The 25,587-nt window shown below is 35.4% G+C and overlaps 1 protein-coding gene across 2 annotated transcripts in view; it reads left to right on the top strand.

Annotated features, from left to right (window-relative positions):
• RAB28 (RAB28, member RAS oncogene family) overlaps positions 1-25,587 on the top strand; it is a 61,580-nt gene that overhangs the window by 18,807 nt on the left and 17,186 nt on the right. For both annotated transcript variants that reach the window (XM_064711800.1, XM_064711799.1), the window contains exon 4: positions 1,110-1,239. In XM_064711800.1, the coding sequence (XP_064567870.1) occupies positions 1,110-1,239 (130 nt within the window). The remainder of the gene's footprint in view (positions 1-1,109; positions 1,240-25,587) is intronic.

Genomic DNA, 25,587 nt, shown 5'->3' with positions numbered 1-25,587 from the left:
GATTTGTTATCAAATGTGAAGTTATTAAGTGTGCACTCTGTTTTGTGATCTAAGGCACTCCTTATGATCTGAGACACTCCTTTTAACTATCAGTTAAAACAGGGCCCAGACAAATGCCTGAAAAAACTTGAAAAATCTTTTCTATTGAGAGTAGGTCTTTCACCAGCTATTTTTGTATGGATCATACTGTTTTTTCAGAATATTTGTGAAAATTTCATGTGAGAAACAGTGTGCAGATGTAGGGTTTTTTTGCCAGGTGTGAACTTCATGACAACAAGTGTGCCTGAAACCAATTCCGACTTTACTCCTCATTTACAAGATATTGATTTTATTAGGGTGTAGTGGAAAGCAGGGGCAGAAGACTCAATAAGATCTGAGAGCTGATCTTGAAATTGTGGAGGGGACAGGGATGACATTTGGACTGTTAATAGACTGTGCTTTATAATACTGAATATTTGTGCTGAGGAATCATCAGAAGTGTCTGCTTTAAGTATTTGTCACCTGTAGCTTGGCCGAAAACCTTGGAAATATACGGGACTCCTTTTTGAGTTCTCACCATGTGTTTAGGTTCTCTTTTGAAAGTTTAAAGCTCACCCATAACTTCTTATCTTCTGCAACACTGAAGGAATGGAATCTGGCCTTTATCCCCAAAAGGCAGCGGAAACATGACAGACAATGTGCAGAAATGTATAATTGAACTGCCTTTTGTTTTTCTTTCAAAAAAGGGAACATTGAAACTACAACTAATATTTGTTAAAACAAAAGACCTTCTCCAGTGTAATTTTTATTTTCCTGTTCGTGTGAAATGCTATTTTGGGTTTATCATAAAGTCTATACAGTTTGTAATATTTCTGATATAAATAATTGTGCTCTTGACTGTATTGCCATTTATTTCCCGAAATGTGCATTTGGAACACATGAAATGCAGGAGAAATACTGTATGTGCATAGTGTAGAAATTTATAATTCCTTTAACTGACCCTTGAAAGATATGATGCCATTATTTGTTACTGCTCTATTCTATGACAATAATAATTTAGACTGCTGCAAATCTTACCATGTTAAATTATTTTCCAATCTGTAACATTTTAAACATGTCTTTTTATTTAGGGCATTCTCTTGGTTTATGATATTACCAATGGCCAGAGTTTTGAAAATTTGGAAGACTGGTATAATGTGGTAAAAAAAGTGAATGAAGGATCAGAAACACAGCCACTTGTGGCCTTGGTTGGAAATAAAAGTAAGTTACTCATATTTACTTATAATGAAATACTCTGGATGTGGTTTGCTATTAAAGAAATGACATAAGCTATATGTATATTTAGCAAAATGCAACTGAATACTATCTTGTTTGTTTTTGCTGTGTACAGATGACATATTTGGGTATACTTCAGAATTATGGCTGCAGGCAGATAGATTATGTTATGGGATTTGTTGCATCCTGCTTTGCCTAGCCTGCAGCCTCCCTCCCTCTGTCCTCTTTGCTTGGAGAGCAGCACACAGGAGGAGGGAGATGACTCCCCATGTTTGAATTTGATAGACCCCAGGAAATAACCATGGCAATGGAGAACTGGGGAGCATTTCTGGGTGTATTAAAATGTATATTTCATGATTCTGTATGTTAAGAGACTGCTGCATTAACTACTGGTATACGTTTAAAAAGCTACACTATGCAATAGGCATAATACCTAGGAATTGCTTATCAGACTTTTTTCAAGATTATCTGTAGTTGTGTACATCAGGTGATTTGTGTTGTTTTAACCTCCTTTTTTTTGATCACATAAGTATAATATAACAGTGTTCCTCTGACCACCAAAATACGTCACTTTATATAATAATCACTTAGGTAGTTTCCTAATTATATAGATTCCAAATTTCCCCATTTCCAATTAAAAAATCTTACACAAACATTATTATTAACATACCTGCTGTCTTGATCTTGGCTTTCTTACCCATTTTTCTGTTGAAGATGGTAAAAGCAACATATAAAAAGTTTAGAATCAAAGTGATAGAAGTGAGTACATAATTTTTAAACACTACAAACATGGTATTTGAGCAACAGAAAATATTTGATATTTTTTTCACTTCGCAAATAATTTGTGTTACAGTGACCATGTCGTCAACAAACCTGAGAGAAGAACCTTATCCAGCATATTAGAATTGTTTAAAATAATTTGAAAACAATGTAGAGACAACACTTTCATTCAGAACCATTAATTGTAATATTGCTACAGTGATGCTGTAACATTTTATGACATTAATTATGAAAGACTAATTTCCTGTGAAGAAAACAGAGAAGGTCTTAGAGTTACAATATATAAATAGCACTTCTGAAAGCATAACACTGACAGTGTTGTACTCTAGCTGACCAGAGTCAATAATACAAATTCTGTTGAAATTCAAATGAAAAGTATTTTTCACTGGTTTCTATTTTGCCCTAAATTTGGACTTCCTTGCTGGAGTTCTGCAAATATTACTAAGTATTTGCAGTAAGATACACTGTAACATAGCATAAAAAAAAAGTTCCTTTGCTGAACTGGCACAATAGGTGTAGAAAACGATACATTGTTTTTGATTTGGAGGTTGGTTATTTCTTTTTTTTTTCAAATATATATGCCCACAATTCTTTAATATTTGATGTTTCTCTGGGAGCATCTGGAAGTAGAATCTGGTTTCCTAGGTGAGTTTTCAGACAAATGCTGACACTGACTAGTGAAAGGGCTTTCATTTTATGGAAATAGCAGTTGAAGGAATTACTTGCTGCCTTGTTTTCCTTCAGAAGCTGTGTATAAAGAAAAGCAGCAAAATATTGATTTCATGTGATGCTAAGGATGTTTCTTGCTGTTGCACATGTTGAGCATTCAGGGGATACTGTTTACAGAGGGATGTTTTTGCGTTATTTTTATTTCAGCATGATAAAAATTAGACTTTGAAAGTATATTGCTTTTCTGAATTCTGTAGTAGGAGAAGAATATCTAGGAGGGCTTCCACCCCAATACTAAAAAATTAATAGTAGGCTGCTGTCATTATATAAATGGAAAACAAAGTGTTTATATAGAAGCATGGTTTTGACTCTCACATATTATGAAGAGATAATACTACTGGTACTAGCAAATTATTAAGGAGGAATCACTCTATTCAACTTCTTTGCTTAGTAAGTGATAAAACATTCAGATGCAATGCAAGAGCAATAATAGGTTAAGAGCCAGGAAAAGCCATTTGATGAATTGATGGACTTTCTTGACCTCATGCATCATTCAGAAGAATTACTCCAATGAGTGGTTTCTGTCTCAGGATTGTACTTGGTTTTTTTGAGCTGTACATGTCTTTTAGGAAAATATCCAGGTAAGCTCACTGAAAGATTAGAAATGTCAATATCCACAGGCAAGTTATTCTAACACTTAACTTTCTTTCTGATAAAAGCTTTTAAAATTTGCCAAGTATGCAGTTATTTTCATTCATAGCATTTGGAAAGCTTTGGGCCAGTCTTTAGACTGATAAGAATTTGGAAGCTCAGCCTCTGTTTTGAAACTTTGGCTAAAACTTAGTTACTTAACTTGGGCTGTCCTTTGTCTGTTTTCTCTTAGTAACTCTGTCTGAAATACATGTGTATTTTTTCCATTTGGGGGAGACATATCTGGATTTTCTCTAGGGAAAAAGCTATAGCTTGGAAGAAAACAAAAATATTTCTCTACACAATATGATACAGAAAACTCTACACTTGAATTCTATACAACTTCCCTGAGTAATTTTGTCATTGAAAGCAAATTATTTGATACCTAGCAGTATCTGGTGCATAATTGTTTACTACTGTTAAGTCATGCAGTTTTATAGGTAATTTATTAGTGGTTTCTAGTATAAATTTGTAGTCATTTTGTTAAATGTTAAGTTTGTGGGGATTTCTCTAGTATTCCATAAAACTTAAAGAAACTGTTCAGTGCTGATTTAAATGAAACAGTGCTTGTTTTCACTGTTCTGGTTTATTGTACATTGCAATAGATTAGCAGCATGAACACAGTAAGCTGCTGTGTCTGTTTAAAGCATGATAATTAGCTTCAGAGTGGTGTCAAGCTATTAAAATGTCCTGTTGTGTTTGTAAGAGGTTAAGATTTAATCATGAAACATTTGAAAGGTAATTTCTACTTAAAAAGCTCCTATCAGTTGCTGGTGTCTCATCCATCAGAGATTTATTTGAAAATAGTAGAGCAGTATGAATTGATACCTAAGTTCTGGAATTCTGGACCTTCCCACCTCTCTTTTTTATTTTCCCTTTTTTCCACTTCTCATTTTATTGGTTTGTTTTGGTTTTTGTTTGTTTGGTTTTGATTTTTTTTTTAATTAGATGAAGGCATGTTGTTGCCCATTAATTTATTCAAAAAAATTGGGAGAGCAAGAGCTTTAGAAATGCTGATCTCCCTTGTAAAACCAGGACTTTATTGAAGCTGTCTGGGTTCCCTCTGGGTGCTTAGTTTCAGCTTCTTTCTTTTTTCCTTCCTGTACCTTTTTTCTTTTTTACTATAGCCTGTCCGACACGTTTGATCAGACTGTAGAAAGCTGATTTGAATCAAGATCCTGCCCAGACCTGCTTTCTGCACCAAGGATCAATTATCAATTGTCTTTCCATAGATTTTTGTCTGTGCATTTGATGAACAACAGAAGGAATTATAAAATTTAATGTAGAGATATTTTTTCCTATTAATTCTAAGTCATAAGATCTTAATAATCCTGAACTTTACAGCTGACATTGAATCTTACAATTGACTTTCCTAGTAGCTTACCTTGTGTTATTTTATTCTTATTGAATACAAAGTATATTTGAAGTGTGCTTATATCTGTGTTGCTAGTACCACTTGCTTTGCACTGCTGATTGGGAAGTAACCCTTACAGTTAATTTTAACTTTATGTTTTGGAGTTTCTATGCAATAACTCAAAACTTTTGTATATATATGTTGCTGTCAAATACTTTGATTTGTATGGTATAAATGAGGCTATAGTTATCAAGTGAATGAATTGTGTTTTGTGCACTTAGGATTGTTGCTTAAATTAGGTACTGATAAAGTTCAGTGATCACAATGGATCTTCTAGTCATTAAGTGTGAATTAGAGAGGGTTTACCATGTTTCATATGATTGATGTATTTGCTTCCTTTCTACCTTGATGGCTTTATGTATTTTCTTCTGCACTAATCTATAAGCAGTCTCCTCAAGTGTCATACCAGCATTTTCAGTGGATATATTGTAAACAAAAATTAACCCAGGTTGCATGGGAGCTATACTCATTGTGATTTATAGCTCCCAATATGGTCTTAGGGCGCTGGTTATCTGTAGCTTATGTAGGGGGTAGGAATTATCAGGTACTGGTGTATAGTGGCTAGATGAATGATTTCTGTTCTTAGAGATATTAACCAGATCCACTCCTCAATAAAGACTAATAACTCAGATTTTTAAACAATCTTCATGACAGATGAGGGCACAGAGGAGAATGCATCAACACTAATTAAGAATGTTGACCGTTTGTTCGTCTTGGCCGTGATTAATTGATCTTGGAGTGCTATCTCTGAACAGGAAGTGGGATGCTGTTACATTGTGAAGTTTAAAGGTTACATTTTAGTGTACCCTTTAACTTGCCCTTACATACAACATAAAATGTTTTTACCTATCTTATCTGAGCACAGAAAGAAACATTTTCCAGCCCAGATACAAATTAACATTTGGTGTTTTGTGTACTACTGTGAATCTGGCTAGTCATGGGACTTGCCCAGTGTGCTTTTTGACTCTGTTGCTGCATTATATACTTAGCCTCCTCCGTTGTACTCAGAAAATTTCTTCATTAATACTCACTTTGATAATCTGTTTTGTTTAAATTCAGAGCTGTGCATTCATTCTCTTGCCCCTCCCAACCGACCCCAGTTTTCTGCTCTTGCTTCCTGTGGGCTTGCCCTTTTAAGGTCCTTCACCTGTAATTAAGACAAGTGTTGAGCAGCTAATGCAAAGACCCCTGTTCTTTAGAGTCTTATGCCTGATTAAACTAAAGTTCCTGTATGCCCACCAGCAGGTCTGGTCACCTGAGCCTCACACATGCTCTTGAGATTGGAGGGTAAACTACTTACATGCAGAGACTCCCTTAAAAAGAAAACTTTGTCCTGTGCTACAATAATTTTACCAACTCATTTGAATAAATGTAGAATGATACCCTGTTTTAAAATATATATTAAATGTTGGTCTCAACCTTGTTTGTCTCAACCTGTTTGTCTCAACCAAACCTGTTTGTCTCAACCAAATGTTTGTCTCAGCTTGTAAGATTAATAGAAAATTGGAGTCCTATGGATTTGTTTCAAAGGTCAGGTAGCTTTTTAACAAGAAACTTAAATTAACGGAAGAGAAAACCACACGTAAAAATGATCTTTTATTTGCCATAATATTTCCAACCCAGTATCTCAATATGCTCTGTATTACTTTAGCAGTGGGAGCAACCTAGGAGCACACACATTTTTGAGTGAAAAAATTACCTTGCTTGTCTGAGAAAGCATTTGTCTTGCAAGATTTTGATCCTAAATCATGCTTAGCTTAACTTTTATAGGGCTGAGTACCATCCATACTGAAGGGATCTATTAAAGTATGTCTGTTAAATTGCCATGTGGACAAGTCTACTAAACTGTGATTAGTAGACAGAGCTTGAGCCTCAAGTGCTGTTCTTTGGAAAGGATCTGAGCTTACAGAATTTTGCACAGAAGAAAAGAAGGAAGGTTTATTGCTCTTGTGTAGTATTTACCTTGCCATTTTGTATTGTCTGTGAAGGGAAAACACCTGGCAGGAAAGATTACAAGGATCTGTGTGTATGTATTGCATTTTGGCTCCTGTCTTCGTGTGACTTGCTGTGATCTGTTGCAAAGGGCTGCAAATCAGCCCATGTTTTACTTCAAGCCTTCTTTCACTAAATGATGTCTTGGATGAGAAGGCAGTGGACACAGAAGCTGATTAGTAATCTGGTTAAAGGCAAATTTTTAGACTTCTGGACTTTCTTAGAGTGCTGCAGCCATTATTGAAGCATGTATACGGTATAGTTTTTGATGGTGAATCCTTTTTTTTCATGCTGCTCAAAAGATAATTAACAATCCTTGTCAAATAATTGAGCCTGTATTCAGCCCAGATAGCATTAGTTAGTAGTGAGCTTCTTTTTTCATTTGTGTTCTGCTGCAGTCTGGGGTTCATGACAGAGTTGAAGCTGAACAATATACACAACTTGCACACAGAAAGTATGTTACTGTTGTACTGCTTGTCTGAGTTTGAGATTTGTACAGCTAGACAGAGTCCTGACATAAACAGGTGTAGTTCTATGAAAATCAATGAATTTACATTCAGTTGAACCAGGGCAGTTCAGATCTGTGCAAACTATTTGCAGAAAAAATGTTTTCTCCTTTGGGTCATACAGTGCTTGTACAAGAAAGTGAGTGAGAAAGTGAATAGTCATGAACTATTCCAACTAATAAGCAGTTAAGTTATGCTACACTTTTTTTTTTTATTTTAATGACAATGAATAAACTGGTTTCTTCTTTCTACATTTAAAAACTTGAGGCTGCACTTGAGATTTTTGTTTTGTGCCCTTGAGTTTTGCATGCTATGACTAAGCAAGAACCACAACCAAGTTGAAGGACCTGGTAGACAGTTGTTAGTGTACTTGGAACTCAAACACCAGTGCTACAGAAGTTACAGTAAATAATATATTCTCATTCCCTAACAGTTATGCTTAAATTGAGAAAAATCTGTAGAAATGTCATTGAAAAATGCAAATAGAAGTAAACTGTTTAAATACAAAGGTTAGAACAGTATATGTATCATATTTTTATAATAATACACAAATGAAATGCTGAGAGATTTCTTGCTGTTTCCATGGATTTTGTCTGTGGTTTATTTAGCAATGTAGACATACGCCCAATAAAAAAAGATGCTGCATAAACTATAGTTCAGGCTGAATGTGCTTCTGTTTTTGGTTTAGGTAGAAATGTTTTTTCTGGCTGCGTCCTTCATACTTAGGTCTTCTTACAACAAATGGAAAGCCCTTAATTGTACCTAAGGGAATAGTTAATCTACGGTGGACATATGGTGGACAAAAGCTGAGTCTAGTAAATGAAAAAAATTATAAACAGAAAATGTGTGAATGTCTGCACAGTCTGAGAGTCATGGGAGATATTGTGCTGTTGGATTGGAGCTTATTTTAGGTTAATTTGCTATTCTTTTCTATTAGTATATTAATAGAAGTCAGTGGAGCATAATATACATAGTTTTAAAACCCAGTCAAATTCACGTCTGTTTTATTAGATTAAAAAAATATACCTGGTTTTAAAACAGGGCAGAATTTCTTTTCTTTACTGGTTGTCCTGCTCCTACCTTTGCCACATGACATAAGTGCAATTTCGATTTCATTAGTGGAGGGAAACTCTCTGAAATTTTTAAAAGTTATAACATTTGATTGGGGGTAGTTAATCAGTGTTAACCCTGAGCAGCTCTTGGGCTTTATGGATTCAAGCATTATATGTGGTTGCACTGCTCCAGCAAAAGGTTAAGTATTAATGGAAAATGTTCACAGCTCTTTTACTCAAAGAAAACATGTTACTTGTAAGTTTTCTTTTGATTTTACTTTTACAGTTACATTGAATGTCTTCATTCATTTAGCCATCCATAAAGCAAATATTGTTGCACATGCAGTGGATAATGAGTCTTTTTAGGACTACTTGTGTGGTATGTCACAGATCATTAACTGCAAGTAACCACCTGACTTGAGGGAAGTCTGGAAGCATCATTACAGTGAAGTAAGCTTTTATTTCTGTATCACTGCAGCACAGTGATCTGTAGGAATGTCTCCATTAGCTACTGTGGAAATATATTCTCATATATTATTATTGAAGGAAGTTGATGAGAGAAGATAAGCAAATTTTGAATGTGAATAGGGCATTACTATTAAGATTTGGGATAAAATGGAGAAAAAGACAAATGTTATTGTAGCATTATTTTCTATTTAAAAGCTAGATAAGTCAGTAAACTAATATTTTTTTTAAAGCTTTTGAGTTTCAGAGTCAGACTGATAAATGTAGTAACAGTTGTACAGTGTTTTAGCTGAAATGCAGGTAGTAGTTGAATAAATGTAATACTCTGTATGGGCAGAGAGTGTGGAAGAGAAATTTATTCCTAACCAACAGGGAAAACTTCAGCTTGTTCCACTGATTTCAATCAACCAGAAAAAGAAAATCAAGACTTTTATTGGAAGTAAGCAGTTATTATTCCAGTTCAATTTAGAGATTGAGGGATAGTTTATGCTAATATGGGAAATAATCATAATGGATAACCTTCACTTTCTTTGTGGTATGACTGATGTGCATAGAGATTGAAGAACAAAGAAAAATTACAGGGAATGCATTGTATGTACATTTTTTAATTGTGTAGTTGTCAGGACATCATCATGTTTATTGGGGTTTTTCTAGCAAAGTGGAAATTAATGGTGCCATTTTGAGTTTAGCCCACAGTAACAGCTCCATTCCTGAGACACTGTGGGTTTATGATACCCATTTCAGTACAGGAACATGTGCTCTGCTAAATGTGTGGCTTCTTTTGGGTAGAGCTTTAAGCATATTAAGCACTTATGGTTATGAGTTCAAATATTGTTCCAGTATTTGAGAAGGCATGTCTTGATGAGGTGCCAATTGTGCTACAGTTTCTTTCTGCATTCTACTTAGGTCTTTTTTATAGATCATGGTTTTTTGAGGGGAAAATTTGTATTTGGGAAAAAAAAAAAAAGTCATTCCTTTTGTGTGTGTAATATGAGACTGTGAAGATGTTACCACAGAAGTAACTACTAGGCCAGTATCAAACAGATCACCGAGATAAGTCTGTTGGTTAAATGCAGAGAGTGTTGTTGTTATTTACACTCTGTGCTTCCAGCCATTGTGGTTTGGAGGATAACTTCAAAATAGGCTTGTTTTAGAAGGAAAGGTTTAAGACTCCACATTAAATTCAGTTTAAAATCAATTAAGATTTACTGAAATTTGTTGATTAAGGAGGGTGGAGTAAAGTGATGATAAATGGTAAATTAGTAATCTAATTTATTTATTTAAAATAAAGTTGTACAAGAGGAGGCCTTTATGTACATTACACATAGTTTCTATTTCAAAAATACTGAGTTCCCTATGAAATTTTCATGATATATTTTTGGCTTTTTAACTCTAGTTTTTTTTCAGAAGTAGTCTAAAGATAAAAATTTTGTTTACATGGGTGTAAATTTATAGCAGAATTAGTGAGCTACTCCAAGTTTACTCTGGTGTTCCCGTGCTAGCCCCTAGTTTATAATATTCTTTTGGATTACCTTTTTTAACATGTATACTATGAGGGTTTTCTTTGGTTGCAAATATTGTCCAATATTTTTACCTAATTATGTGTGATGACAGGAATATATTGTACTGGTGTAATACTAGTATGTAGAATTCTACACATGGTAGAATTCATTAAAGTTTTGAAATATGTGTACAGAAAGAGGAATAACATTAAATCTTTCTGACTTTGACTGGAGAACTCAATCATACCTAGGTCATACCATTTAAAAACTGCCATCAGGACTATTGCTTTTTGTTTCATATCTAAACAAAAAGCATTAAAATAAAGGTACGGCCTAAATAGTTGAATGGAACGCAAGAACAGTAAAATGCCTTGGGAAAGGCTTGCTTTGGAAAAATCCAGGGATATAATCATGATGGACAGCTTTAAATTGTTGGATTTTGTAACCAAGCATTTTTTTTGTGGTAGATAATTTAACATGAAGGCTGGAAAAACCAAGATTTGTACAGATAGCACACCTTTGATGCTGTGGACAGGAAGAGAGACCCTCAGTTCCTAAAACCTTACTTCATACATTTCCAGGAGCTTGATGTGTTTTGTTCTGCAAATGCCAGTGATGTCTCATGGGATGTGTATCTTTATGCTTCTCTTCATTCTTCATTCTCCTACAGGCTTTGCTGCTGATGTTATGGGTAGAAGGGCTGGTTTAGTTGTTGTTTTGTTTTTCCCATTATATTTTCCATGATGTAGGTATGCCTTCCCCTTAGGTATGATAGGACTTTGTGAGAGTAGTGCACCAGGAATACTGTCCAACTGGCAAATCTAAACTTGGGAGGAAATAACAGTGTAAGACAAGCAAAAAAATTCCTCTCACAAGGCACCATACTGATCCTTCTGATTGAAGCTGTTTGGTTCTCTTGACTGGAATTTTTTTTTAGGGAGTTAGTTTTGTATGGAAAAAGGAATCTTTTTGAGCAAAAAAGGAGTTTTCAATGTAATATATGAGCCCTAGTAGTTATGACTGATAGTTCTGAACTAGTTCAGCTGTAGAGAATTTCCAGAGTTTTTGAGTTTAATTCATTGTTTAATTCTAAATATACTGTTGTGGTAGTTTATTTTAATAACATTACCCCGTCTACTTGCAGATGCTGGAGAAAAGAAGCTTAGTCTGGTTGTATTGTAATTTTGCAAGGTTGAAAATGGTTCAGTGTGAAGAATACTGACAGTTCTTTGCCAGTAATATTCAGTACTGCTTTAAAGTAAATTTTTAGAAAGCACTCCATAAAGCAGCTCTAAAACCTTTTATTTCTTAAGTTGTCTCAAGCTGTACAGAAGAAGTAAAGGAAACAATATAAAGAAAGATTAAGGAGCAGTCATTGTAGAGATCTCTATTGCTAGCTAATATGCTGCCTAATTAATAATTGAGCAGTTTTATTGGGCTGACTTCTTAAAGTACATGTGCTAAGATGACCTGCTTTTACACTGTAAGTTTTGCAGTTTTATTTTGGGAATGGTGTATACAAAAGTTTATTACAAAATGGTTACTGGTCTAGTTGCGTGTTTCAGTGGTTGATCACAAGGGCAATAATGCTGGTTTCTGAGCACAGCCAGCACTTTTTCCAGCTGCTTTATAGTGATATCTTGAAGCTTAAAATGTAATCTATATGGGTAAGCCACAAAAGCCACTATATATTAAAGCAGACTCTGACAGTAAATCAAAATTGAACAGCTGGCAACACTACTAAAGTCATAAACTTATTTATTAAAAAAACTAAACAGAAGAATTATATTAAAAAGAGAGGAATATGTTCTACAGACCAGTGGATATAGCTTAAAACCTGGAAAGTGCTGCAGATTAAGGGCCCAATTTATGAACATCTGTTCTGGCAGTTTCTGCGAGATTCTCATGTTCTTTACAATAAAAGTGTGAAACATGTTTTTCCCCCATACTAATCATGCTTTTCTGCAGTTCATAAAACTTGCATTGAGCCTTATGCAACTGGGCCTGTCTGCTTTACACACTTGCAGAGTAATTACTGTTCATGAAAGAGTACTATAGCAACATCACAATCCCACCATATACACTTACCCTCACTTGTTCCAAGCAGTCTCATTGCCTTCAAAAGCACTGAAACAAGACTGCAGTTTCCTTCATATTTTTCAGCTTAGAGCATGGCAATGAACTAATAATGGAAGCAGGATGCTAGAGAGCAAACTGGATAGGAAAATATCTTGTACGTTGTTTTTCTAAAATTGAAGCATGCTTACAGGCTTTCAACTGTTAACTCCCCTTATCTCCTAATTTTGAAATAAATGATCATAGAAAGATTATTTTATTTGTGATATTTACATGGAATAGTACCCTACTTTTTTGGTCATATTGACAGATATGTAAGGGTAAACTTTAAGATCTGATCTGCTTTGAGAGGGAACGGAAAAATCAAAAGTTTAAAACTGTCTAGTTCCATTGTCAGTGGTACTGTTTGACTTTTGACATCACTGTGACTAAGATTTGTTTCAAAGATTTTAGCCACAAGCCTTCTTTCATAATCAGGCTTGGTCTGCACAGTACAGGACATATTTTGTTCTCTATCTTTTACTTCATGTCCAGTAATTCAGATTGAACTAGAGCAGATCATTTTGGAAGGCCATTAGTTTTTCTCTAAAGCAGTACAGACTGCTAACATCCTGCCATTACCAAACAAAGTCAGGTTCCTGACAAAGTCTGTGATTAGGAAAACAATATGTAGAAGGAATACTGAGCAAATGTGCAATAAAATCACTTTCCTTGTCCTAAACAGATTATATTGCTTTATTGATGGAAATGATTACTTTTTATTTTAATGCTTTCTTTTAATTTGAATTTGATTACTGTAACTGTGTTATGCCTTATTTATTAGGTTGCAAAACCACATGCTTTTGTAGTTGTTTAATCTGAGGGCAACGCTTGCAGCTGAGAATTCTCAGGACAGGAAAATTTCTGTGTACCTTTTGGGAGCTACTTTCTTGTACATTTAGGCTCATACTAACTGACAGTAGGGAAAAGAAGGGATATCTGATAATCCTTTGGACAAAGAAGTGTCTTGTAGCAGCAAGGCATTTTCTGTTTCTATGTCATCCATTTTGGAACATTTTATAGTGTGGGTGTTGATAGTGTGTATCCATTTTTAAAGTTGCTTGGCCAGTTTTTTCTCCGGCTTGCTTGTGGAATATTAAGAAACTATATTTCAGCAAAATGTATATTGTCATTGATAGTTCTTTCTGTCTTTCCATTGAGTGATACTCTTATGATTAGTTCATTTGTAATGCTGAGGACATACTATTAGGAAATAAAACATAAAGTGACTCAGAGTATTTTAACAGTTCTGGATCTTAAGTTTTCATTTTGCTCTAATACAAAACTTGAATTGGTGCACTCTGGATCATTTTATCTGCAAGTGGTGTTCAGTATATTAATGTCAGTTCTTAAAGCATGTTTTTTTTTTTTTTCATAGAAGGGTCGGAGACATGAATGCTGTATGTGCTATATCCTTGTGTTTACCTGTGGTAAATTTTTATTTTTGGCTTTTGATTTGTTAAAATGTACAAATGTAATTTGTGTGCACCTGCATGACTTGATTTGTGCCCTGGACTTAGCAAGGAACTAACCCAAGAGAAATCAAGGCTTTGTATCATCAAAGACAATATCCCAGAGGCTATTGTCCCAGAGGAAACCCAAGGAAGGGATCTAGGTTGCAATATTTTTTATTGGACCTGACGAGAATGTTCTGGATTTCTGGTTTTGATTAGCTCAGATTTTCATATTTATAGTGAGCCTTTTGTATGTGGGTGAACAAGAGATTCCAGCAAATGACTGCATCACTGTAATTTTCCATCTGCCTCTCTCTGTTAGGCTCTACTGTCCAGGCTGGATTACTTGTCTCTCTTCTTCCACTTTTTCATCTTCCTCATACTCTACACCTTGTCTCTTGTGCTTGGTGCAAAGACAATGCCCTCAATGTTGTTGGTTTTCTTCTCATCCATAGATGACCAGGATGTGTTACTTCATCAGCCCAATATAGCAGGGTTTTTTCTTTTTTCTATTTTCTTTTTCTTTTTCTTTTTCTTTTTCTTTTTCTTTTTCTTTTTCTTTTTCGTTTTCCTCTTTTTTATTCTCTGGCTTACTTTGCATAATTTTTTACTCTATTACAGAAGTTCTAACAGCTTCTTTGAATAAACTTGATGGATGAACTACTAAATTCTTTTGGTTTAAGTAGTAGCTCTACTAGTGTACTGAAGAAGATTTCTTTTGGAGCTGTTACAGTCTACTGGGTGCATAATCTACATGAATTAATGTGGTATTTCCTTCATAATCCTATGCATTTTCTCCCTTAGAGCTGCTTTTATGTTTTCTGTAAGAACTTTAGTAGAATGTACTTTAAATATGTGTTGATATCCAGAATTGTTATATTGTCATAGTGTGCTTTTGTACTTAACATGTACAAGTAGAAATAAGCTGTGCTATTTTTATTCTTTCTGTGGGTTTTTTGTTAGAATTTTGTATTTAGTGCTGCTTGTTAAGTAATTAGGCCAAGAGGGCAGAATTTTTTTGAGTATGCTGGTGTTAAAAATGTAGACTGCTGTCTGGTGGGGTTTTCAAATGGGCTTAAACCATTGCCTAGCTGCCCAGTTGCTTTGGTACTTAAAAAAGTGCCCCTAGGAATGCCTGTTTTCTTCTTTCAATCTCTCAGTACCATTGCAAGTGTGACTCTAAATGTTTAATTCTTCTAAAGAGGAGACGTCTAAATGTAGGGGAACTTCAGTTATTTTGATAACCAAACCAGTAAATATCTGGCAATATTAATGAGCTAGTTCTGACCTGAGTGTCTGAGTTTTTTGAGTTTCTAAAAGAATTTGCGAACAGCATTGGAACCTGTGAAGCCACTTCATTCTGGAATTAATTTTAGGATTGGTCCAAGGGAAAAGTATAGTAGACATAGTAACATAGAGTTAACTTCTCTTTAGCAAATAAAATCACTTGAGTGTGGTGTGCACTTAGTGTGGGGAAACTTATTTTGTGTGTTTACTCTACCTCACTTCTTGTTCTGGAATTATTTTCCCTAGCATCAGCACAGCTGCATCATCCATTTCCATAGTCCTTTTAACCTCCGCTTTTAATTAAAAAAAAAAATTAAATCAAATGCTGTTTAAAGCTTCCCATTTAGTTTTGGGAAAATAAAAGTTCACATCTAGCTTAGACGTGTGTGAACAGCTGTTAAAAGCCACAAGCAAAACGATACTTATAAAAAGTGCTGGGGGGAATTTTAAGAGCAAGCTGCCAGTTTGAGTGTACTTTTCAATAGCTCTTCACTTTCAGCCAAATGGTTTTAACAATAATTTTCTTTGAAAAAACCCTCTTTTATAGAACCAGCAGCCCAAGCAGTTAGGCCAGTGGTAATAGGAGGCAAGTTGCCATTTCTCTTTAACTTTTTATGAAATTTTTCTTTGAATCTGAGGAAATTGCTCATTAGAGAGGTTGGAGGGGCTGATGTCCGCCCATGCCCACCCACATGTAAGTACATCTGTCCCCATTTGATTCTAATGAGGGATCTTGTTCATTGAAATTCCCAAGTTCCAAGTCTAAGCATAATACTTCCCTTGTGTCATATTTTGCAGGCATTATAGTCCTGCTCATGATTTAAGTATTTTGAGGTAATCGTAGGATTTCTCTTTTTTAGTCTAGGTTACTAAATCTGATTAAAATCAGTTGGACAGAAACAGGCAGAGAGTTCATCTGATGTTGAATATTTAAAAGAAAGAGGCAAGACATAGACTTTTCCTTGTTTAATCTAACTTCTGATAGAGGAAAAGCAAAAAGTCATTCCTTCAAGAACATTTTCTCTTTACTGATATTGGGGGTCATGGGGCTAGAGTGTAAAATGCTCCATAACCTTATATCCATGTGTACATATCTCTGGGATTTGTTTGAGCAATTTGTTTTTGTCCTGTCCTGGCTGGTCTATTCCATAAGTGATGCATGGTCACTTATGATGTGATGCGTGGTCACACTGCAAAACCTTCCCAGAGGTTTGGTGGCACTTGGAGCAGATGTGACTTGTTCCACCAGGTTACCCCATGGCAGGGCCATACTGAGTTCACTTAGCCTGAGTTTACTGTGTCAGTGCTCGTTCAGAGCATGCATCTTGATATGGAATTGTCTTCAGACAGCTGGGGAGCATCTAAGGTGTAGTCATTGAATGTTTTGTGTGGGAGCAGAGATGCTACTGAAGTTTCTTCAAAGCTGAAATTTTCTTCTTTTTATTTTTAATTGAGGTTGTTGGAGTGTCTGTTGGCTTGTAATCTTAGCAGATTACAGCCTGTCATAACTGGTGCTGTCACTGGTCTTGGTACTTGTTGCTTTGCTGTGTTGTGGTTTCCACACTTGTGGAAATACCTTCAGTATCACTTTTGCTCCCAACAGTGTGGACTGTGGTGTGCAGCCAAATACTTCATGTTCAAAGGCTTGGTGTGGCATTCATTTAATACATCTGCTTTTGGAATATGCCATTGTTTGCTTTGCATAGACAGCTGGTGAGGATGAGTTGGGTTGCAAGAATGTAAATTCTTTCTAAGTAACTTGGTCATTGTTTTCTCCTTATATGTCTGAGTGTGTTTTGATTTCATATTATTAGAAAGTAAGAAACCAAAAAGCTTTTTTATCACTTCCAGTTTGTTAGATATCTCATTTTTATGTTTAGCTTGAATTCCCCACAAATTTCCCGCCATCATTTCTGAAATGAAAAGAAGAAACAAGTAGGACAAGCAAAATCCCAGGTGAGTAATTTCTTTCCAACACAATGTGTATCCCTGGTGTCAAACTGCAAAGCTCTGATAAGGCTGGGATTAGAATTTTGGCTATGAATCTCAGAATTATCCTCAAGAATTGAGAAAAATTTTGATGATCCCAGTTTACAAAGGAGAGCAGTGGTGACCAAAGGAATGAAAAAGCTTTTATATGAGGAAGAGCAAAATAGATTGAGTTTCCTAGAAGTCAGGAAAAGACAAACAGGTGTATAAAACCATGAAAAGAGGGTAGAGAACAATTATATGGCGTCTTTTCAATACAAACCCAAGGAAATCTCATGCCTTTTGTTTAAGCAACAAGCTTAAAATAAACATTTAAATTACTCTTTTCACATTGTGAACAACTAAATTGTTGAAGTTCTATTCATTGTAGAAGCCAGAAGTGCACATGGCTTGTGAAGGGCTGGCCCACCAGTGGCTATAAAACATTTCAGCGGTATTCCCGGCAACCTGGAGGTGGAGTGTCAGGCTGAGGAACTCAGGCTGCCTCAAAGTGGGGTGTGTATCAAGGAGTGATCACTGTAGTTGTACTGTTTCTTATTTTCCTGCCTCTGTACCTGCTGCTGAATGCTCTTGAAGGAAAGTTGCTGGAGTGGACTGTGTTAGACCTTCAAGCATTGGACTTTAAAAAACCCCAAATTCACTCTCTCAAGCTGTTACAACTCCTTCTCCCCTACTGCAAGCTCCAAAAAACCTTCTGGGACAGTGAACAAAACACCTTCACACATCCTTGCAATTTTGACCTTGGTGCCTCAGGTTGTGTTTGTGTGCATTACTTTGTAGCTGGTTGGTTAGAACACTGCAAGTGAGAGAATGTGATCTGGATTCTGCTGGTTGCTCTACAGTCTTAATTATTTTTCAATACAATTGTCTTTGGATAAAGTAATTAAGAAGGCTGGGGAACAAAGAGAGGTACTGAGTACTCGTAGTCCCTGGTTAATTAATTTTAGGCCTTCAAGGTCATTATTTTAAAGTATCTGCTCTTAACCAGTTAAACTGTGTGAATCTCACAGACTCTTCTGAAAACCCTGTGTCTTGCCTAGACTATATTAAAGAAAATTGTGATACTGAAAGGTTCTAAGAATCTAACATGTTCTTTAATATATTTTTATTAATATGTTTTAAACGGAATTTTGATGTTGACATAAATTTGTCAAAGAGTGGTCAAAGTATGGCCTAAACAAATGTTTAACCATTAGGTAAAAAAGTTTATTTACTATCTTAATTTAGAACACTTCACCCATGGAAATTGTGCCTGTGGAAACTCTTAAGGTATATTAGAAGAGGAGGAGTATTCTAAGTCACAAAGAAATTAGGTTGTCAGCAGGGCTGTGCTAAAATTTTAGTAGATAATATCTTGGGGTTATTTGCAAGGGACTTGTTAGCTTCTTGATGCAAATTCTCCTTTCCTTTTCCAAACCTAGCAAAGCAAGTTCTGCTGATCCTTGAGGACTCCAAACTATAAAAAAATAATTGGGTTTGTTTCACTGTTTGAGGTCATGACTGACCAAATAGTCTGGGAAAATACACTTTCAGCAACTAAATTCTGCTTTAAGTCAGATGTAGCTGATTTCTCTAAGTTAAAATGGAATAAAGCAGAAACTCTTAAAATCACCTTTGGTTTTAGGAAGTCTAAGAAAAGAAATGTTAAAAAGTTCACAAAAAGAAATTCCAGCTGAACCCCAACTTACTTAATATTTTCAAGTCAAAATGAATCCTGACAAAAACTTACGAGAGCATGTATTGTGTTCAAATTTAGCTGTTCTCAGTGATGTATTTCCCACAACACAGCCTGGTCTGAGGTGGTTTTGTCATTGTCTTCACCCACTTTCACTTTTGTCCTCTGCAGTCATGGCAGCACTGCATGAAGTCAGTTTTGTTCACTAATCCAGCCTCAAATGAGCAGAACAAAGACGAGTTTTCTTTGAACATGTGGATTCCTTTTTTTCTGCAGTGGTGCTGTCACTTGAGAAGCTTTGGAAGTGCTCAGCCAGTAGCCTAGGAAAAGCCAGGATCATCCCTTTGATTTGAAATTATGGTAGCTTAAACTACTAAAGAAACTATCACTTATCTAACTGATTTGAGGCCTGCCTTTTCTGCTGAACCATCTACTTTCTTGATGATAGTCTTTTTGGTGTGAGGTTGGTTTGGTTAATTTTATTTTTTTTCTTTTTGTGTGTGAGAGAGAAATAATAAGAGAGAATTTGATTGCTTTGCAAAGGCAGATGTCTGGGTTTGCTTTGATAAGAGTATGGGCCTTCATTTGTAACAAATTGTATATAAAGTACTTTTCTTATTCCCTTGTTTCCTTTATGCATTATATAGCTTCTAAAGTCTTGGAAAAGGTTGTTAATGATTTTTGTTCAGTCCCTTGTAGATTGCCTGATGACTTCGTTCTTTCTGCTCATCTGAGACTGGTTAATACAGTAAAGTTACAATATTAATATAATCCATCTTACTGTGTCCACTATTTGATGTTTTAAATTTGTTTGGGAAAAGGCTTTTGTAGCTTTTCCTCAATACCTGAGTAAATAACAGCTTTCTGTTAAGCTAATGAAGTTCTGGACCACATGTTCACATTATGATAGAAATTTATGTCAGGGAGAAATGAGCTATATACTCACTCTGCTCAGAGGTAAGAACAGTTCTTCAACACAGTGATGAACCAACTGATGTATTGATTAAAATTCAGGTAGGCTTTTTTGCCTGCATGACTAGATTGTGATGATGAAGTATGTGAGTTGGCAAATGCATAGGATTTCTACTGTCTGCTCTGAAATCATCATATTGTTAAGTATAAGTAGCTTGAGTTCAGTTCTTGTAGTCTTTGAAATGCTGTGGCTCATTTTAAGAATTAGCTGATAAATTTACTATCATTGATCTGAATGTGCTTGGGTTTAATTTCTCCTTCTGTAGTTAATTGAAGAATGTTATATTTATTTACTAAGCAGCCTCACTTTTTTGCTTATAAAAAGTCATTTGATATAAATTTCATTTGGACTATTAATTTTTTAACTGCCAGTTGAAATCAGTTTGGCTTAGTAATAATTCGTTACAAAAGCTTCCAAATGGAAGAAAAACTGGGCTGCTGTTAAACAGGATTTGATACACATGGAACAGTTAAGCAGTAATAAATTGCCTAGTAACTGAGTAATTTCTCTCAGATATGTGCCAATCTTGTCTCTACATTGAAAAATTTTGGAAGAAGAACTGATGTTTGAAATTGCTTAATGCTGGAGGTTTATTGTAATAACAGTAATACTGACTTGGCCTGATCTTTGAACATTTAAGGCTTGCTTTTATATCCCAGTGAATGATTTCATGTTCATTTATAATTTTTGTTGTGGGAGAGTTCCCAGAGGGGTATGTAGGAGAAGCACTAAGTGTCTCCAACTCCTTATTACATCTGCTGGAACCACAAAGGAATCAGGCATGGAAGGGCCCTGGAGTTAACCTGGGTTGGCTCTGGTAGGAGCAAGTAATTCAGAGTATTGGATAAAGGCATCACACTGGAGAGGATAGCCAAACACAGCTGCTGGCCTGGTGTCAACAGAGGCATACCTGTGGAAACAGTCTGTGTGGATGGATGCAGCAGTAGCCATCCAGAATGCTGGCATGGGCCCTCTGGGGAATTGCGGTTTTTATAGGTGAATGCTTTTTATAGAAGTAAGTTTGATATTAATAGTTCATTTCTGTGGCTTCATGAAATAGATTACTCTGAGATATGTTCCTATGCATTATTTTAAAACTCTGTTTTAGGAACTGCTAGGTAAGGATAAGACTGTTTTTTGATGTTTTAATATGTCCAGATTTACTATTTTTTGGAAGAAAGTATTTGTCCAACTCTACTTAATATGGAAGGGGCTGTAGAATGTTTGAATAATAGGCAAAACTGGAAATTGGTTCCAAGATTTTGTAGGGGTTTGGTGGGGGGAGGGCAAATGGAATTAGTTTTGATTTCTGTCTAGAGCTACAGATTGCATCTCATATCTTAATAAATAGATATCTGCCTTTAATAATATGAAAAAATTAGTTTTTCATATGCAGTAATGAGACTGACTTTGTTAACTTGCCAGCTCTTTCCAGTGCTGAGAAGGAATTCAGCCCTTGCAAGCTCAAGGAGGAGGCTGCAATTCCACAATTGGTTGGCCTTGTGCTGAAGTACGTTTGCAGCTTGAAGTTACCACTGCTGCTCCATGGGAAATCGGATCTGAGACCTGATCTGGGTTAAACGGAGCAGCCAAATAGAAATGGCTATTTTTAACATGGATCAGCTCACTGAGCTTGGTAAGCTCACAGGAGCTGCATGGCCTCCTAAGTAGGTGAGGAGGGAATAGTGACATGCCAGAACTCTGGCATGAAGGTGGGGATGAAGAGCCAGGAGTGGGACAGGTGAGGCTTTCCAAACTTTGGTGCTGGCATCAGTAGGTCTTGGAATTGTGACTGCAGAAGGAAATAGATGTGAGTGAAGGAAGGATGTAAGAAATGCTGTATAAGTTTTCATAAAGATTGCAAGATCCTGAATTTCTGAAATTATAGTGAGCTTTATATTTTATGCCTGTCAATCCTGTAAATCTTCATGAATTTCAGAATGGTATTATTTGGTAGTCCTCTTAGTACTTAAATGATGATGACTGTACTTTGTCCTGGTATTGATAAATTCTGTGATAATGTAGTAGATACGTGAAAACTAGAGAAGATTTTGAAGGAGATGAAGAAAAGCTGATCCACACATGCCTTGTGTATATATTAGACTAGCACCATCTTCTGAATATTTAGTACACTGCAACTTCATGTCTTCAATAATGCACTTAAAGAACACTTAAAATAATATTCATTCAACTTAGAATTTCAGAAATTGCCTTACTATAATATTTTTTTTTTTTACACTCTGTTGACCTTTTGGAATTGTTAAATTCAACCAAAACAATGGACATCTCTGTTTGACTTAGTAGGAAAAACAGGCTTTTTTTTTTTTTTTTACCCCTTTCAGCCTCTGTCCTAAAACATAACTTTAATAATATAAGGATGAAATTTATTTTTGAAAAGATCTATTGAGCCTAGCAGTTTGTCACTGTTTAGCTCAGCTAAATCAATCTAAGCATATTTTTTGACTTGCAGTAATCCCGATAAAAATAATTTCATGTTGAATCAGAGAAGAGTTTCTTTTTTTTCTGTCAGCAAGTCTTGTTTTAAAGTGCTGGGGCAGTCATTGAAGTTCATTACAGGGAACTTTGGAAACTACTGTCAAACTCAATAATGTCTAATCTAAAGAGAAATGTGGTTTTTGAAGTTAGGCACATAGAAATGAACTTGTAGTGCATATGAACATTTAAAAAATATAGTGCAGCCATTGCAGCATTGAAAATACTCTCAAAATATTATGAATCAAATGTTTCTGTGTTTCTTATATGTTGCTCTATAAAGGATAGTCTTAGACTGGTGAGGGAAAATCTTCATTTTAAGTGGTATAACTTTTCTTGTTGGTATTGCTAACACGTTAGAATTAGAACATGATGTCTCACTTGAAACTTGATTTTTTTTTCAATGTATATGCCTAATTACTGTGTTTATGAAGGATGCTGGATCAAAATGTGAAATATCATATGTATTACTTACATAAAATTCTAAGAATGTGAGAAGAAATTCTGCAACTAGAGTTTCAGAGATACAAAAGAATTATTACATATTTTCATGTTCTACTGTATTTGAGTTATGGTTCTTCATTAACAGAATTTCTATTTCTCAGAGATGGTTGAAGTAATGCTATTGCAGTATAATTTATAATTTCCTTAACATGTCCTTTTCTAATGTCAGTGTTTTAATGTTCCTGTGGAGACTGGTATTGGGCATTGGGATTATGGTTTGTGTGAACACAGCGTATTTTTATTTGCCTTGCTTTCTCAGCATCATTTAATAAACATTTTCAACTGTGTTCCTGTCCTGTGCTGGTCACTGTGCCTGCCCTGTGATTTTTATAATTGAACTAATATAGGAAGATAAATTCAGCTGGGTTGTGTTCTCCTGTCCTAGACTTTTTCTCATTTCTCCTTTTCTTTAGGAAATAGGCACTCATAAAGATGTTTGAGTCTAGATTAACACATTTAACTTAACTTTATAACCTAAACTTCTGATTGGCACAAAGATCAGGAAGTCTGAACACAAGTGTGAATGAAGGTGAAAGATGACGCAGTGCACAAAGCAGTAAATTGATGGCTCAGTGAAATTTCCTGTGATCTTACACTAGGGCCATATAAGAGTCTGACAGACTGGATAAAAAGCAACAGTGAACAAATTGTCTTCTCTCCAGGAGTAGCTTGCAATCTTTGGACATGTTTCTGTGTGGAAAGTAAAAACTAATTAACCATAGGTGTGAAATTAGGGAACATCAAAATCTTGTGACACAATACTTTTGGGAGAGTAGCATTAGTTCATTAGTTTGCTGGAGCCAGCCTGTTCATTCTCCATACCAGAATGCACAAAAGTGTTTAATGTTCTTTTTCATTCACAGCCCCACTTGGTTTGTTGGGCTTATCCAAAGGATGTGTTTGTTTATGTCTGTACACTGCAGTGAACAGAGATGCATCATAAAATCATCTGCACAGAGGTGTGTGCACCACATCCAAACTCCCTGTGCCTCAGCTGATGTGTTCTGAGGTCACTGTCTGCTGCCTCAATAGATCTTCAGTGTACTTGGCCACTTGAGTTGCAGGATGGGGAGAAGGCAGTCAACAGTGCCTTTCCTCCACACCTCTTGCTTTCTGTGACCTTACCCTTTCAAAAATAAAAAAAGCAGAGTACTTCCAGTTGTTTTAATCCTAAAATAATATTCAAGGTGACTCAAATTTGTATTAGTTTAATAATATAATCTTTTCTGAATACTTGTTTCCAAAAATGTCAGCATTAGGGGTAGGGGTAAGTGGTACAGGTACCTAACAGAAGAGATCAGATTCCAGCTGTCAGTGTAGTCGTAGTCCATTCAGCCAAATGAGAAATGGTTGCAAGAAATTCTGCCAAGAATTTATTAAAAATGAAAATGGGAAATGTCTAGCTGGGAAAAAAAATTCTTATTTTCTCTTTAACTGTCTCTTTAGCTGTGTAAGCCAGTCATCTGTCATCCCAGTTTTGAAAAGAAACTTGGGTGTATTGTTTTTCCTTCATAAGAAATTTTATTTTTGTATGAAAATATGCCTGCTCTTTGTATTTGCAAAGGTTAACATCATCTTAAAAATGACCTGCCATCTACCAGACATTAAACATGCTTGTTATTAGGCAAGAATCCTGTCACACTCTTTAGTTAGCTGCACTTGGTGCTGAGAGGGAGGCATTTGCTTCTGGCTGGTCTTCTTGTTTTCTGTTGAAACTTATTCTAAATCTTGCAAGTGTTAACCTCATTAACCTAAGATGCTCAAGAACCACTGTTTTAGTGCTTTAGCAGAAGTGCTGTAATTGTTTGTTGTTTAACAGCATTTGAAAGTCTCATTTAACATGGGGTATTTTTTGTAAAGAGAAGTTAATGTAATAACTGCAGCTACTTTCATAAATGCCAATCACAGAACTTGTCATGCTAAACACATTATTTTTTTGTTATTTCCCATGTTAGAAGAAACTGTCAGCCTCATCAATTTTATTTTAATGTGTGAAATATTCTTATTCCAAGAAGCTCAGATTTTGTGTCTTTGTATGACATTTTTTTGGACAAGAAAGATAATTTCACATAAGCTTTGTACAAAGCGGAGGCCTATGTGAGAGTTGTGCATAAAATCAAGCAAACCTCATTCACAGGCATGAAGTCTTTCTGTTTTTAAGCAGAGACCTAGGAATTGTTCACCTTTCTTTTCCCATATTAGGCATACATTTTCATGTCTTGTATCTGTAGGAATTTGTCTTTTGGAAGGCACTCAAATAATAGATTTGTCATTTAGAAAGCTTTATTTTTCTTATTGTAATTGAGAAGCATATTTGCTGATAGTTCTAATTTTTTTAGAGGAGGATGTGTTACAGTGTTTTGTGTAAATTACAAGAGATTTTAAGCTATCATTTTTTTGCTTTCTGAAACCAGTGATTTCCTGTTGTAGCTGGAAATGTTAAGTGTAGTTTTTAAAGTAGTAAAGTGCAGCACCACCTATTATTCTGCCTTAGCAAGTCTTCTAATACAACATTTGATTTGTTACTATGTGCTCATAGGAAAGCATCAGCAGTAGAGTGTTCATGACAGTGAGAAAGTAAACACATGCTTGCAATCAAATTAATGTATTTCATCTGTCTTCAATTAATAACAATCTGTCATGCTATCTATCTGAGAAGTGGCATAAACAGTTTATTTTGTGTTTGGAATAACTTCCTGGAGGTAGTTAATGTGACATGTAGTTTGTCTGACATGAGTATAACCAGATCAACACTCTAGATGTTTTCTTGATA

Source organism: Zonotrichia leucophrys, chromosome 4 (genome assembly GCF_028769735.1).
Source record: "Zonotrichia leucophrys gambelii isolate GWCS_2022_RI chromosome 4, RI_Zleu_2.0, whole genome shotgun sequence".
Taxonomy (NCBI): domain Eukaryota; kingdom Metazoa; phylum Chordata; class Aves; order Passeriformes; family Passerellidae; genus Zonotrichia; species Zonotrichia leucophrys.
This window is presented reverse-complemented; position numbering and strand designations above follow the sequence as displayed.